Consider the following 14,168-nt stretch of genomic DNA (forward strand, 5'->3'; position numbering starts at 1 on the left):
AATTAAACACTGTTTTTGCAAAATGTTATAGCTCACCCGAAATGAGTGTTTCTGATACATTGACAGCCTTCTCTGCCATGTCCCTCACACACACTCTTTGCCATAAATATGGTCTGTAGTTAACTGTAGAGATACAGTGTAAGTCTAGATTAAAAATTATGGAGAATATTTAGACATTAGACTATTCTTCAATTGCAAACTGAATGCTGGTGTAAGACTGAGGAGAGAGTTTTGTGGGGTTTTTTTTGTCAGCTATTGTCAACTTTCTGGCAAAAAAATAAGAGGGTCTGGAGAAAGGAACTGTTTGTTGTTGTCTCTAAGGATGGACATGGGGTACAGAACGCTGAATGTAAACCCGTGTGTCTGTGCTGGTGCCCTCCCATCCGCGCAGGTGAGACAAGCAGCAGCTGTGGTGTCTCGTTCTCCTAAGAGAGATTTCGGCCTTGGTGACGTGGCCGTGGGGTGACAGACGGTGTCTCTTTGTGCTCCCCTGGCCTGGCGGCAGCTGGGGTTCCTCTGACCCCCTGGGACAGCGAGGGCTCTTCATGGGGAGCGCAGGAGGGGATGGATCTCCAGCATCGCGTGTGGTGGCATCTTTAATTGCCTTCAGTCCTCTGTAGCTCATCTGGCTTTGAAAGAGCACTCAGGACTTATCACCCCGTTTCTACGACATGTCCCATGGAGTGGCTGCTTCTTTTCAGCTGCAAACACACTTAAATTTAGTTGAACTGTTGAAGACATTTGGACTATGTATTCAAGATTTTGCAGTGTTGAGCTGTGGTGAGAACTGTTTTCGTGGTTTGTCGCCGCGATCTTCCCCGTCCTGTCCTGGCAGGGTCCAGCCGCAGCGAGATTCTCGAGATCCTGATGTCCAGGAGGGGCTGAAGGAAATGGGGTTTTAACTCTGCAGGGAGAAAATTCTTCCCGGTGTGCACTGAAGTGTGCTCCCTTCTTTTTTCTCTTCCTTTGAACAGAAATTGAAATAACTCCTTACACGCAGAAATGGAAGAGAAGGTTTTAGCGCAGTCCTAGCAGTGCTGTAATTTAAAGTGAACAGGTAGTTTTAATCCACCAACATCACACCTGTGTGATTATCTTAACTGACTATTACACATAAATAGCTGTAGTTAAAATGAAACAAATGCCTTCCTGCTCGTTGTGAATGAGGTAGCCACTTTTTAAAGCTTGACAGATTCCTGGGTTATTCTTTAGAGATTTCTGTCTCTGACATTTCTAGCCCCTCTGCGTCTTATTTGCCTTTCTATATATACTTAACTCTGAATTAAAACTGTTTAAAAGGTGATGATGCAAAAAAAAAAAAGATCCATAGCCTCTTAAAACTCATGTATTAACAGGGTGTCCTGTGAAGCCCAGGGAAGTGAGGCGATGGCTCGAAGGAGGTGGGGGTGTAAAACGTATCAGGATTGCCCAAAAGGAAATTTTAGCTTCGTAGATACTAAACAGAATAACTAAAGGGTACTTCAGTAATTTTGTGCTGTTACTTTTTTTTTTTTTAATTTTCTTTCCTCTTTCTCCTCCACAGTTGCTCTCGGTCGTAATCAGCCCTTGAAAAAAGAGAAACCGAAATGGAAAAGTGATTACCCCATGACAGACGGACAGTTGCGCAGCAAGAGAGATGAGTTTTGGGACACGGCGCCAGCTTTCGAAGGTCGCAAGGAGATTTGGGACGCGCTCAAGGCTGCTGCACACGCTTTTGAGAGCAACGATCATGAACTGGCACAAGCAATCATTGATGGTGCAAACATAACACTACCACATGGTAGGTTCATCGAAGGTGGATGTGGCCTGAGAGTAACAGTAGGTTAAGATAAATGTGTTTTTAAACTGAAAATCAATTAAGGCATAGATGCAATAGCTTGCTGTACCTGTATTTCAGTAGGCACAATGTCTCCCTATTTGGTGTCTCAAAGAAAAGTTATATTAGTGTGTAGAGTGACCAAGAAATCTACCTGTTTATCGTTACCTAAATTTCAGTGTATGATCAGGTACATGGTGCAATACACAAGAGTCTGACCTCTGTAGGCAACACTTTTTATAATTGAAACACCGGCATGCTCAAAGGTACAGTTTTCTCAATCTTTTTCCAGCCTCCCTTTGTAATGGAGTAGATTTTTTTTTTTTTTCCCTGATCTTATGGGTTTATTTGGCACTTAAATTGTTTTGTTTGTGTTTTTGTTTGTTTGATTGGGGTTTTTTTGTTTGGTTGTTTTGGTTGGTTGGTTTTGTTTTGTTTTTCTTTTCTGAAGAGTATGAAAAACTTTCCTGAAAACTTGTCCAAGATATTACAGCAGATTGTCAGCATCAAGATAAACTGTGAGCACTCACTTCACGTGCTTTCCTTTTCACTGTTCTGAATTCTGATTTATTTTTCAAGCTCTCTTCTCCCTTGCTCCACCATCTGAAATTAATCACTCCCGTTTATTCCAAATAGAAACACAGTTCAAGTTCTGCATTAAAAAAAAAAAAAAAAAAAAGGATTAGTAGCTTCAGTAACCTGAAAGAATCAGGATGAAATAAAAATACTCAAACCACAACCAAAACAACCCACACCAAACCAAAGCCCCCACCAAGCCACGGCAAACCACACTGGAGGTGTGTGTTCTGGGGAGGTTCTGCTGGGTGCCCTCCCTGCCAGAAGGGGCGCGAAGAGGCTTGTACCAAATAATGAACTTGTTGCAGACACGTGGAGCTGAATGCTGTATAAAAGACATTGTAAATATGCTGATTAGGGGAAGAGAAAAAGGATGATACGGAAGATTGCCTGCCTTGCTTTCCAGGATGACTAGTCTTTGTGAGATTGACAACTCATATTAACCTCTATTTCCTTAAGCAGTCACAGTTGATCATGTATTTAGTTTGGAAGGGGGGATGGATTTGGGGCTCTGTCTTTTCCCACAGTTAAGTGTGAAACACTGCTAGTTGTTGGGGCTCGGTGTGTTTTGTGTGTGTTGTTTTTCTCCTCTCCCATTCAGCAGCCAGGATCTCTGGAGCATCACTGAGAGGTGAAACCTTCAGTGCTGCAACACAACCTGGCTTTTCCATAATTCATGGGCGATCTTTTGTGCTCCTCTAGATCATTGTTTTCCAGGAGGTTTGTGTTTTGCTGGTTTGACTGATAAATGAGTGAGTTTTTGTTAAGGGCAGTTACACCTATGGAAATTATTTCTGTAGTAGCTGTAAAGAGAAATTTGTCAGCTGTTTCCAGAACCTGCCAATACCAAGAAGACATCAGGTCTTCTCTGACTGACCTGCTGGAGGTCTGTGTACATTCTAGGCCTGATCCACCAGAGAGAGAAAAATCATTTCAGTGCCATAAGCTGGTGTGGTTTTCAGAAGGTGGAGAAAGGAGTCAGGTTGTCTAGCGTGGAACTGGTATCAGAAAACCTCTTCCTGTGCTTCTCATACTATGTTTCTTGCCTTGCACTAGTTCATAAAACTGGTCAGAATCTGGAAATCCTAAATTATAATACCTACCAGGTTTCTGGATTTTTTTTTTATGTATCAATAATGTACTTTAAATAGCATTTTGTGTCCAGAAAGCAACAGAATATTCTCCTTCTAAATCAATAGTGTTGCTGGATTTTTGTCCTTCCAAAACATCCCTGTTGCTGAAAATGTCCCAGAAGAAGCTGGGTGTTTAGGCAGCTTGTGAGCTGCAGATACTTGTATAGGTGAGAGGGGTCTGGCAAAATAGTAACAGACATTACTGGTAATTTTAAGTCCCCATTCAGGTAAATGGAAATAATATCTCGGAGAATGAGTATTTGCAGACCTAAAGTAGTCGCTGCATTTTTTTTGCTTAGTTGCTACAATTAAAATAGTAGAGGTCAGGAAAACAGAATGTTATATATGGGGCAGGTTTCACAAAATACAGATTACCTTCCACTGTGGTCATTTAGTGCTTACGTGAGTTGCTCTCCAGGTCAGACTTCAGCTTAGCATAAAAAACTGTGTCTTAGTGTGTGAACATTCAGGTTCTGCAGGGAGGGTCTGAGTCTGCTCGTGGCCATACATCAAAAACTGATAGGAACATAATTCATTTAGTAAATGAGAATTCAAATCACAAGCATGCTTTTGCCGTGAGAGGGATACTATTTGTATAATGTAGTTATGGAATTTGACGAGACCCTGGTAATGAGGTATTTTGACGGCATTCGATTATGTTTTCAGTTGAAATACTGCGCAAGTGTTCATATGAACAGCACTTCCAGGGGAAAAGTTGAAATTACGGCGTCAAGTCATGTAAAGAAGCCGTTTGACATGTTAGGTCTCTGCTTCCTGGTTTGAGCGGTGTAACAACTTGTAATTGTGGAGGAGGATTTCATTCAAATGGGTAAGTTTAAGCCTGTGTGGAGGATGCATCCTTGGGTTCGGAGATGGAGTCTCTTGTACGTCCGTGCTCCTCACTCACAAGAAGAGAGGATGGGTGACGTATAGTTTTGACACTCCTAAATTTTGAAAACAGCATTTCTTAGTTTCTCGAATCTCTGCTTATTAAGCTTATCCAGAGTTTAAGGCTTTGAGTCTCAGCAGTTTCTGGTTGCAAGCAAAAATCTGAAACTGGGCAAATAACTCACATTTCTTCTCTCTGGGCGGTCTGAGGAATGTAGGATGGATGGTGTGCCCTGGAAATTAGCCCTTTAATGTCATCCAGTGTAATACTTAAGGGGGAAGAAATATGTGAACGCTTAAATTTTGGCTTTTCAGCAGACAATTTGCTCGGGGTCCTGCCTACTACTAGCAGACTGTAGTCTGCTTTCTAATGCCCACATGCGGAATACTCAGAATATTTCCAAAATAAGTCAGGAATCAAACTTGTGTCGGAAGTTCTGTTGTGAAAACCAGGCCTGGCCTGAGTCCAAATTCCAAATCCAGAGTATATGTTGAATATCCAGGATCTCAAGTTTAGTACTGATTTTTATACACACAAAATTGCATTATTTGTTATCCAACTTTCTGCTGGTGACACTTGTTTTATGCATCGGCTGCTTTCGTAGTTCTCTGTGCAATGCGACCTTTCCACTACAGAGAAAGCTACTTCTTTTAGAAATTCAAGTATTTCTTAGTCATCAAGCACTGTTAGCACCATGTGTGAATAGATTATGGATAAAAGCCTTCCATTTATGGGCTCGGTATAATGCCTGTTATCAGCAAACTGAGCCTTTCTCCAGGCAGCTAGAACAAACAAACTGTCCTTGTTCCAAGTGACACCAAAAACCTCTGTGCTTTCGTTTACCAAAACTCACTTTATGCAAAATTTAAAGATGGGAAAATAGTTGTTAAGAAATCCAGGTGCTGCATATGCATTAATTAAGCAACCTGTGCTTACCTGACTTGCACAACCACCTGTATTTACCCCTGGATCTGCTGAGCTGTGCCAGGCTCTGCGCAGGGACCTGTATCCCCTCTAAAATTCATCTTTTATACCCTTTTTATTGTGTGTAGAAACTGCTCAGGAGTACCGGAGTTCTTCCTTGGAGTTTAGGCTTTGTTTCTTCAGATGGGAGGAAAAGGGAAAATTTGCTGCTCAGGCTGTGCTTGAAAAACTTTGTATTTCCCCAGAGAAAGCAAGCAGTTAGGAAGATGACATCTAGAAATCAAGTCAGTTGTGTTTTTTTTTTTTTTTCTGAGTAAATAATTTGACAATGTAGCTCTGGCATTTTTGTACATGCAAACTTGTATATGTGGTGGGGGGTTGTCAAAGATGTGATGTTCCTCCTTTGATTTCTTAGCTTACCAAAGAATCTTGATTCCTAAGGAAGACTGTATTACCAACATCAACTAAGCTAAATTTCTTTTAGTGAAAAAATTGACATTTTCTAGCTATTTTTTTTCCTTCCCCAAAGGAATAGGTCTTCTGCAAAATGATGCAATACTATGACACTATAGTGTTTCCTCTCATGTATTTTCTATGTGCACAACCGAGGCTTAAAAAAAACCCAAACTGAACTCACACATCTCCATTTTCACTGTCCCTGTGGGGTCAGCATGTTGTGTATGCGTCCAAACCGGGTATTACTTGCAAAATTAAACCTCGTGGGAAGAGGGGGCAGGGGAGTAAGGACTAACAGAGGTTTGCAGGTACAAATTCTGGTCTGGCTGACACTGCAAAAATAAAATTGCTTTTTTTATTCCAGAAACCAATAGGAAAGGAAGGGAAAACCCCCATCTCTTAACACTGCATTCAGCCAGATACCTCACTTGCTTAACCTGTTTGAGGAGGGCTCTAACCAATGCAATTTTTCTAATGGATGCCTTTTGCTGTCTTCTGTGGTTAAAAATAGCTCGTAAGAAGTATTAAATAAATAAATAAGCTTGTGGGATGGGCTTAGCACTTCTCATCTATCTTGGGTACCTCTGTGGGATGTATTTAAAAATAGAAATAACGTTATCGCTGGTTTATACCGTGGTTTTTTTTTTTCCCCTGATGTCTAAAAGTAGCACATCCTCAGTATTTTATTAATGAGTCCATTTAAATTTAACGAAGGACAGTTTACATATTTCTTAGCTATCAAAAAGGAAACGTTGGAGTGTGTAGTACTTTATTAGGGTCTGCACCAAATGTTAGTGTTGAGCTGAACTTGTCCTGAAAGTAGTTAATATTCATTGGAATCTGTCTCAGGTTAAGTGGAGTTTTAAAATTTCGGGATAGACACTTAATCTTCTGTAGCATAGTTACCACTATATTGGGTTTAACTCCTTTAATGCTGTTTAAATGATAAAAGGGCCTCTTGTTCAGCAGTGGCTTTGTGCTGGGGAGCAGTCGACTTCTCTGTGCCTTAAAGCAGCTCCCATAGCATTTTAAGTGGGCAGTCTGCTCTTTGTGTGCGAGCAGAACTGTCACATTTACTGTGTGTAACACTTGAGGTTATGAAAAGCGGCGATGTGAGTATTCAACTTAAATGCTGGGGAAAAAGCAGGTGAAATTACTGAAATGTACTTGCCATGAATAGAGCATTTTTTTTCCCCTTTGGGTGAAATATTTGACAGAAAACCATAAAAAAAAAACCCCAACGCCAGAGCCAACAGCAGCGGTCTAGAGGAAAGCATGCTTCACCTCTGCTGTTCACCCCAGTCCAAACAAAAATTCCTAATTCTGGCAGAACTTTTTTTTTTTTTTTTTTTCCCCCCCCTCTTGACCTGTAACTGTGCATCACACTGTGGTATTTGCTGCCTTTGGGCCTGATGTTTCCCCACACTAAAGAGCAGCTTTTAAAGCTGGGCCTGCAGCCCTGCACCCCCCCGCACCCCCCAGTCCCGCGTGCTGGGGATTCAGAGGCTGTTGAGCCCGACAGGACATGTTACACCACTTCATGTGCAGCACAAGTGTGATGGGAGCGGCTGAGGGACCTGGGGCTCATTAGCCTGGAGAAAAGGAGACCAAGGGGAGACCTCCTCGCTGTCTACAACTGCCTGAAAGGAGGTTGGAACATGGAGGGTGTTGGTCTCTTCTCCCAAGTAGCAAGTGATAGGACAAGAGGAAACGGCCTCAAGTTGAATATCAGGAAAAAATTCTTCCCGGAAAGGGCTGTGGGGCATTGGAACAGGCTGCCCAGGGACGTGGTGGAGTCACCATCCCTGGAGGGGTTTAAAAGGAGTTTAGACGAGGTTCTTAGGGACATGGTTTAGTGCTGGAGTCAGGTTATGTTTGGACTCGATGATCCTGAGGGTCTCTTCCAACCAAAACGATTCTCTGTTCCCGCAGCAGCGTCTGGGTACAGCACTGCGGTTCCACAGCCCGTTGGGATGCACACGCTCCTCAGGTTGGGTTTGTTTGCTTTTGGTCTTTTTTTTTTTTTAATTATTATTTATTTTTTTAATTACTTAGCCAGTTCTATGTAAGCACTTATTAGTTGTACTCAATAAAGGAAGTTACCCTCTGCTATGTTGAAAACTCCATGTTTTTTTTTTTTGTAAATGGTTTCATGCTGTTGCTTAAGACCTTGAGAGTGCAAAGTGAGGGGAGAGAGGGTGATAGCGAAAGCTGATGGAACAGGATGATTTGGGGTGAACAGGAGAGCCGCCCATAGCACGGGTGCGTTTGGCAAGATGTCAGTGTTGCTTTTAGCGCTGATTGTGTTCATTGTGGGAGAAGTCCTGAGGAGGTTTTTGTGCTGCCGAAGTAAATCACAGGGAGCACTGGAAAACTTCTGCTCCCTGCTTTAGCTCATATTTCACCTTCTCTTGTTGGTCTCAAAGTAAATCAGAAGAATTATTGAAGGTTTTTTGGAAACGAAATGGGTTATTGATGGTGGGATCAGTGTGTTTTTTATCCTGCCCAGTGCTGCTGGACTGTCTGTATGTTACCTTTGTGGGGATGGCATTATATTAACTTTGTTCACTGGATGGTTTTCCATCCTTACTGAGACCGTTCTGATGTTCGTGGAAATTTCAGGCTGACGGGTTTTGCCTTGCTCTGACTTCTTTTCTGCAATACTTTTATGAAAACTTTACATACCAAGATCATGCTGGTGCGAGAAATACAGCATTTGCATAAAGCAAACATTTAAAAAGGCAGAAGTCAATTATCACACCAATTATTTCGCTTCTTACTGTCCTTCGGAAAGGGATTGAGAACTGAAAATGTAGATGCAAATTGCAAAATGTTTGAATCTTTTCTAAAGCCTTGTTTCACATTCTCTTTTACCACTTTCTGCTGTCGTTTGGTTAACAGCACTGTCAAGTCTGAAAAGCCTCATCATATGATATTGGCACAGTTGGCAGCCTTAGCTGCATTTTTCTTTTTAAACTGGAACTTCAAGGAGGAGATATTCAATTTATAAACATGAGTGAGAAAACAGCTCTTCCCGGCTGAAAATACAGCATGTTATTTCAGTTCTTGGATGCTTAAAGCAATCCATTTGTTTACCTTCCCACTGAAAAAGGGCAAGTTTGCAGCATTAATTTATAGACTCCAGTGCAGTAGAAACACCTTCTTTCGTAGTAACCACTTCAGAGCTGGGAGTTGGAAGCTTTGGAGAAGCCTTTGATTCGATTTTGATGTTTTAAGTGGAGCTGTGAATGCTTACATCGAGTGCTTTCCCCATTTCCCTTTTGAAAGCCTTCTAGGGGAGAAGGGCAGGGAGTTAATGGGAATAACCCCATCTTGCATTGACCTGGAGTCTGACAGTTGTTTTTGCACTTCAGCTACGTTTTGTTTTATCCTTGCTCCAGTTTTTACTCTGGAAGGACCCATGGAAAGCAGCACGTTACCGCGAAGGTACCTATAAAGCACAAAATAAACCGAGGAAGATAAACCCTTGTTTTTATGTGAACCTCCTTGTCTCCCCTGCACGTCTCTGGAGATGCAGGATGCTGAGCAGGGTCAGTGTGCATCTTTGGGTGTAAAATGGCCTTTGCCACAACGTCGGGTTGCTTTTGACATTCATTACTTCCCCTGTGCAGTTTATATCAGGGCAATTTGATGGATATTGTGTCAACAGGAATGAGCAGGAGCTGCGAGTCGGGCAACTACTGGGATGGTTTTGCTGCTCAGAAAAACCTCTGTGAATCCACAGCCTTCGAAGTGGTGGGAAGGGACCATTTGTGAAGGGCCTTTACTTTCAAAGCCAGTTGCTTGCATGAGTTTTAGAAAGAGGAGGACACAAACCAGCAGTGATTTTAGAAAGCAATGCGCTGCAGAGGAACCATCACCAGTCACATAATGAAGTGATTCTCAACAGCACCATTAAATGGCTTATTCATTTCCACCCCCTGGGCTGGCTGGGACTCCGTTTCTGAAGAGCACCAGGGTGTAGCCCCCGTGTCCTGGCACTGTGCTCAGCTGGGATGTGGTTGGAAGTGAGAGGCAGAGATGCATGGAACATCAGCCGTTGCCAGGCTGTCACCGCGCAGCTTGTGGCTGAATTAAAACCGTGTGTTTGTGTGGTATTTTTCATTAGAGAAATGCTTCCTTCAAAAGCGAGCTGTTCCAGAGATCCCCTGACTGAAAATTAGAGAAATGCCAATAAATTCTCTTGTAATCTGTGAGTTCCACGTGAGAAGGCTGCGTCTGCTGTGCCTGCCACGTCGTGCTCCACTGCGTTGGTGTTTCTCTTGTTCTCAAGGAAGCAAATAACAGCCAGGCTAAAGTTTGGCCAATATTTGTGTTCTTTCTGCGTTGCAACTGCTGTGCGTAGCATGTGCTGGAAAGCTGAGCACAGAGATTTGCAAGCTGAGAATGAGGGGAAATTACAATAGCTAATTATTGAGTCTTCTGAAGATAATCATTGGAATTGGGTTAGCAGATCACTACTGGAGGTGCTTTTATTCTAATGGTGCGCTCCTTTCAGTTACTTTTGTTTTCCATCCTCTTCAAAATTCCAGATAATTCCAGCCGACGTCCTTGGTCCGGCACCTAGACACTGAGGAGTAAGTACACAAATTCACCATGTAAAATGCGACTTGTGCTGATTTAAAGCAAAGGGTTACTGTGGAAGATGGTGAGAAGACCCATTTGTATTTAGAAATTGCTTTAATTTCCTAACCCCCTTACAGCTCCGGCTGCCCTGCGGGTGCAGCGCGTTGGTGCTGGTGCAGGACACGTTACACCATCGTGCCTCACCGAACTCCTCCCCACCTTGAAGCCGAGTCTATTTGCTCAAAAACCTCTTCAATCTGCAGCTACAATTAAGATGATGATTTCCATCATTTCTGCTGTGATTAATATTTTTAAAATAGATGCGCAACATCCTTTCTGGGGGATGCTGGATTTCTGTGTTTTCTTCAAATGGAGTGTTGAACCAAATCATCGGGATGAAAAGCAGTTGTGCCTGGCTGGAGTATTTATATATCTTAAGTGCAGGTTAGAAACTATGAATCCTCCAAATAAAAACCCACTTACGGCTACATCCTACAGTTGTTTTCCTTAAATATTTTTAACTTTTGCTTTTGTTATTTGAAAGGTATTTTGAGGAGCTTCGTCGACATAATTGCTTGGCTCAGGTCTCTTCCCATATGCCCGTTTGTTTCCTGTCTTTGGTTTCACTTTGCCTTTTCTGGTGCGGTGAAGACGCCTCTACAACACTGTTTTCAGAACTGCCTTTTTTTTTTTTTACCATTAATGTGTGACCAGTAAAGTGCAGCTAACTCATTTAAAAGGAAAAAAAAAAATTACTGACTCTACACGGTGGTCATTAAATGCTCAAAATAAACCTGGACTCATGACAAAAGAACATCTCCAATTCTTCATATAAGAAGCTGCAGACTGCTTGCTGATCTGCATGTTGCTGATCTTCCAGACAGGAATATGTTTGCTTTCAGTGAATAATATTCCTCTGGTATCTGATAGTGGTCAGGACATGATAATCTAGTTTATTAGATACTCCACAGGAGTGGACATTTGCTCCATCATTGGCTGCTTACAGCGGTGAAACTGGGTATCTGTTTCTGCCTTGCTGTCTGCTAGTAAAATGAGAAAAAGAAATATGAAGTGTTTAAAATTTATTCCTCATTGGCAATTTCAGTGTAAGCCAATGAGAGCCCCCTAAATGCTGCCTTCTATCTGAAAAGATGATCTTCAAAGGTGGTACTTCTTGCTTCTGTCATTGACACAGAGCATTTTGCAAGCACAAGCAATGTTTGGTTTGTAGCCTTATGGCAAAGAAAACTCACAACAAAATAAAGTGTGTGTGTGTGTGTGTGCGCGCATGCTTCCACTATTAGTTATTATACAGAAGTAACGAAATCTCAGAGCTGCCTTTATTTGTTCCATAGCAATCAAGCAGGTTTTTTGTAGAAGGTCCTAACTGCAGCAAGGCCTTGAATTCTTAGTTTGGCTGGGATCTCAGGGTCTGTGCAGATCCCCAAAGCCTCTGCTAGGTGCACATTTATGGGATGATGCAGGTCTGACTCACATGCAGTTATCTACGTTTATGCCTAATCGATCCTTTTTTTTCCTTTTTTTTATTATAAATAAGTTAACTCTAAAGGAACAGCATCTTGGAGGTGAAGAGCACATTACAGGGCACAAAGCAATGCTGCAGCCTTCTGTTGCTCCAGATCTTTCCTGTAACCTTTAATCCCCTCCACCCCCACCTTTTTAAACAGCCTTGTCTTGTAGTTCTGTTTTAGGATTTAGGTACTAATGTGGGGTTGTGTTGGTTTGCTTGAGCTCCCTGGAGCCTTTGACATTTTTTCTGGTTATCCTTGGAGACTGAGCATGCAAATGAATGAATTCCATGCTCATCAGCAGGTCTTTGAATGTCAACACAGGGATTCAGGCAAGTTTGGGAGCAATAAGAGAAAAATGGTCCAGGGCAAACGTTTGTCTGGGTCATTCTGTTCTTTCTGTCCCCTCTTGCATATAGTTAGGTTGAGGGGAGAGTTGTTGTTTAGTCGTAGAAAGTAGTTTTCTACATCCATCCTTTTCTCCTTGTAAACTGACGTGGGACTTCTCTGCACTCCGTAAAAGGCAGCGTTTGCTTTTGTGTGCGGTCAAAGGGGTTGTCTCAGCTGCCCCGTCAGCTGAAGCTACGTAAGTGCTGTCTCAAACTGAATTCCCATCCGTATCCACTTTGAGCTCAGATTAAACTAAGTCTCAAATACCTCCGTGTGTAGAGCAGGATTGGGGTTTTTTTTTTGACGCGGCTCCAAGAGTCAGTCCAAGGTAGAATACGCAGTTAAGGACAAGTGGATTGTACTTAATGAGCTTAGTCTCAAGCAAAGGTAAAGTTATCTTTGCCTTTTGTTGTATTTGGAAAGGAGTGCAGCAGGCTCTGGTGCATTTGTCAGATGATACAGTGGCCTGCGGTGTTGATCAATAGTGTCCTGATGGTCTTAGCTAAAGGAAAAATCCTCTTAAAGTAAAATGCAAATTGCATAGAAGTTACCTTGTCTTCCAGAAATAGCTGGAAATAGTGAAGTAATTTGTCATTTTAGGAAAGTGAGACTGAATAGTTATGTTTCGTATATGCTTATTATGCAAAAAGTCCTACTGTAACGCACAAAGACTTCTCTGCACACCGAAAAAGGTGCTCACAAAGCATGTTGTTTCTCGTAAGGTGATGGGAGTCCTTTCATAAATGCAGGGGTCTAATTTAGGATTAACAGAACTTGTGCGGTCCAAATGGCATCTTCTTTTCTCCTGGTTTGTGAAAGAATGAAGCATTTTCACCTCAAGAGCCAATATGCTGTGTTTTCTGGTGGCCTTTCTGCAACATCATAGTCAAACATCCCTGACTTCTGCATCGGGAGACTTCTACAAGTCTGTTTTAGGAGAGCAGAGGAAAAGGTTTGTAGCCCTCCAAAGGACGCAAAACCTGCTTAAGTCTTTGTGCTTGGCAAGAAAAAGGAAAATCTCCAGCAGTTGTATAAAATGCTATTTTAACCTCCCATTTGGTTCTCCGTTTTAACAGTCGTATGATTTTGGATGCTGAATGCTAGGTGTGCACTCTGGGTTTACGGACACAGCAGAGTAGTTCAAAATTCAGTGGTACCAAAGGCAGGGACAACTTCTGTTAAGTCTGAGTTCAGCTTCTGTGCATCCCCACACCGAACAGATAACCTGGTCACTTCAGATGCTGCCAAGTTAGCTATCCATGAAGAGATACGATGCAGGCTCGGATAATTGTGATACAATGCTTTCTTTTTTTCTGCAAATCTCCCCACCTTGTTTAACAAGATGGATAATGGAGAAAAGCAAATGTGAATGAAGAGGGTATACAGAGAGGCCTTTTTATCAACCAGATTTTTTTTTACATTTTTATCTAAGAAGCCTGTCTAGACAGACATCTATTTGAATGACATGCAAAGCAGAATAGTACATGAATACTTCATTAGTAAAAAGACTTGTCATCTTTGAACCCTGATGTAATGTTTCTTGGAAGCTATTACCTTCTTGCAATATTAGATCCAAGTTTAGAGAGTGATGTAGAAGTGGCAGTACATATGGTATTGTGAACATGACAACTACTGAATATTAATACATAATTGACTTTCTCTGTCAAACATCATTTGGATAAAGAAGGAGCCATGGATGAATTAGTCTGTTCTAGAGCTTGTATTGTAGCAAAAGCCTGCAAGGAAAGGGATGGGGAAACTTGTCATAAAGAATTCCATGACTGGGTGGCTGGTTATCCAGCCTGCAAACCCATGGTCACGGTTAAAATTCACCATCTTCTTTCACTGTTTGGTTCATAGTTGCTATT

At 42.0% G+C, this 14,168-nt stretch overlaps 2 protein-coding genes across 3 annotated transcripts in view; both read left to right on the plus strand.

The window, feature by feature from the left end:
* STK10 (serine/threonine kinase 10) overlaps nucleotides 1-14,168 on the plus strand; it is a 500,646-nt gene that overhangs the window by 418,085 nt on the left and 68,393 nt on the right. The window lies entirely within an intron of this gene.
* Nucleotides 1-14,168, plus strand: part of UBTD2 (ubiquitin domain containing 2) — a 54,356-nt gene that overhangs the window by 26,532 nt on the left and 13,656 nt on the right. Inside the window, exon 2 of the mRNA XM_065644340.1 lies at nucleotides 1,544-1,780. Within this exon, the coding sequence (XP_065500412.1) occupies nucleotides 1,544-1,780 (237 nt within the window). The remainder of the gene's footprint in view (nucleotides 1-1,543; nucleotides 1,781-14,168) is intronic.

Source organism: Caloenas nicobarica, chromosome 13 (assembly GCF_036013445.1).
Source record: "Caloenas nicobarica isolate bCalNic1 chromosome 13, bCalNic1.hap1, whole genome shotgun sequence".
Classification (NCBI taxonomy): Eukaryota; Metazoa; Chordata; class Aves; order Columbiformes; family Columbidae; genus Caloenas; species Caloenas nicobarica.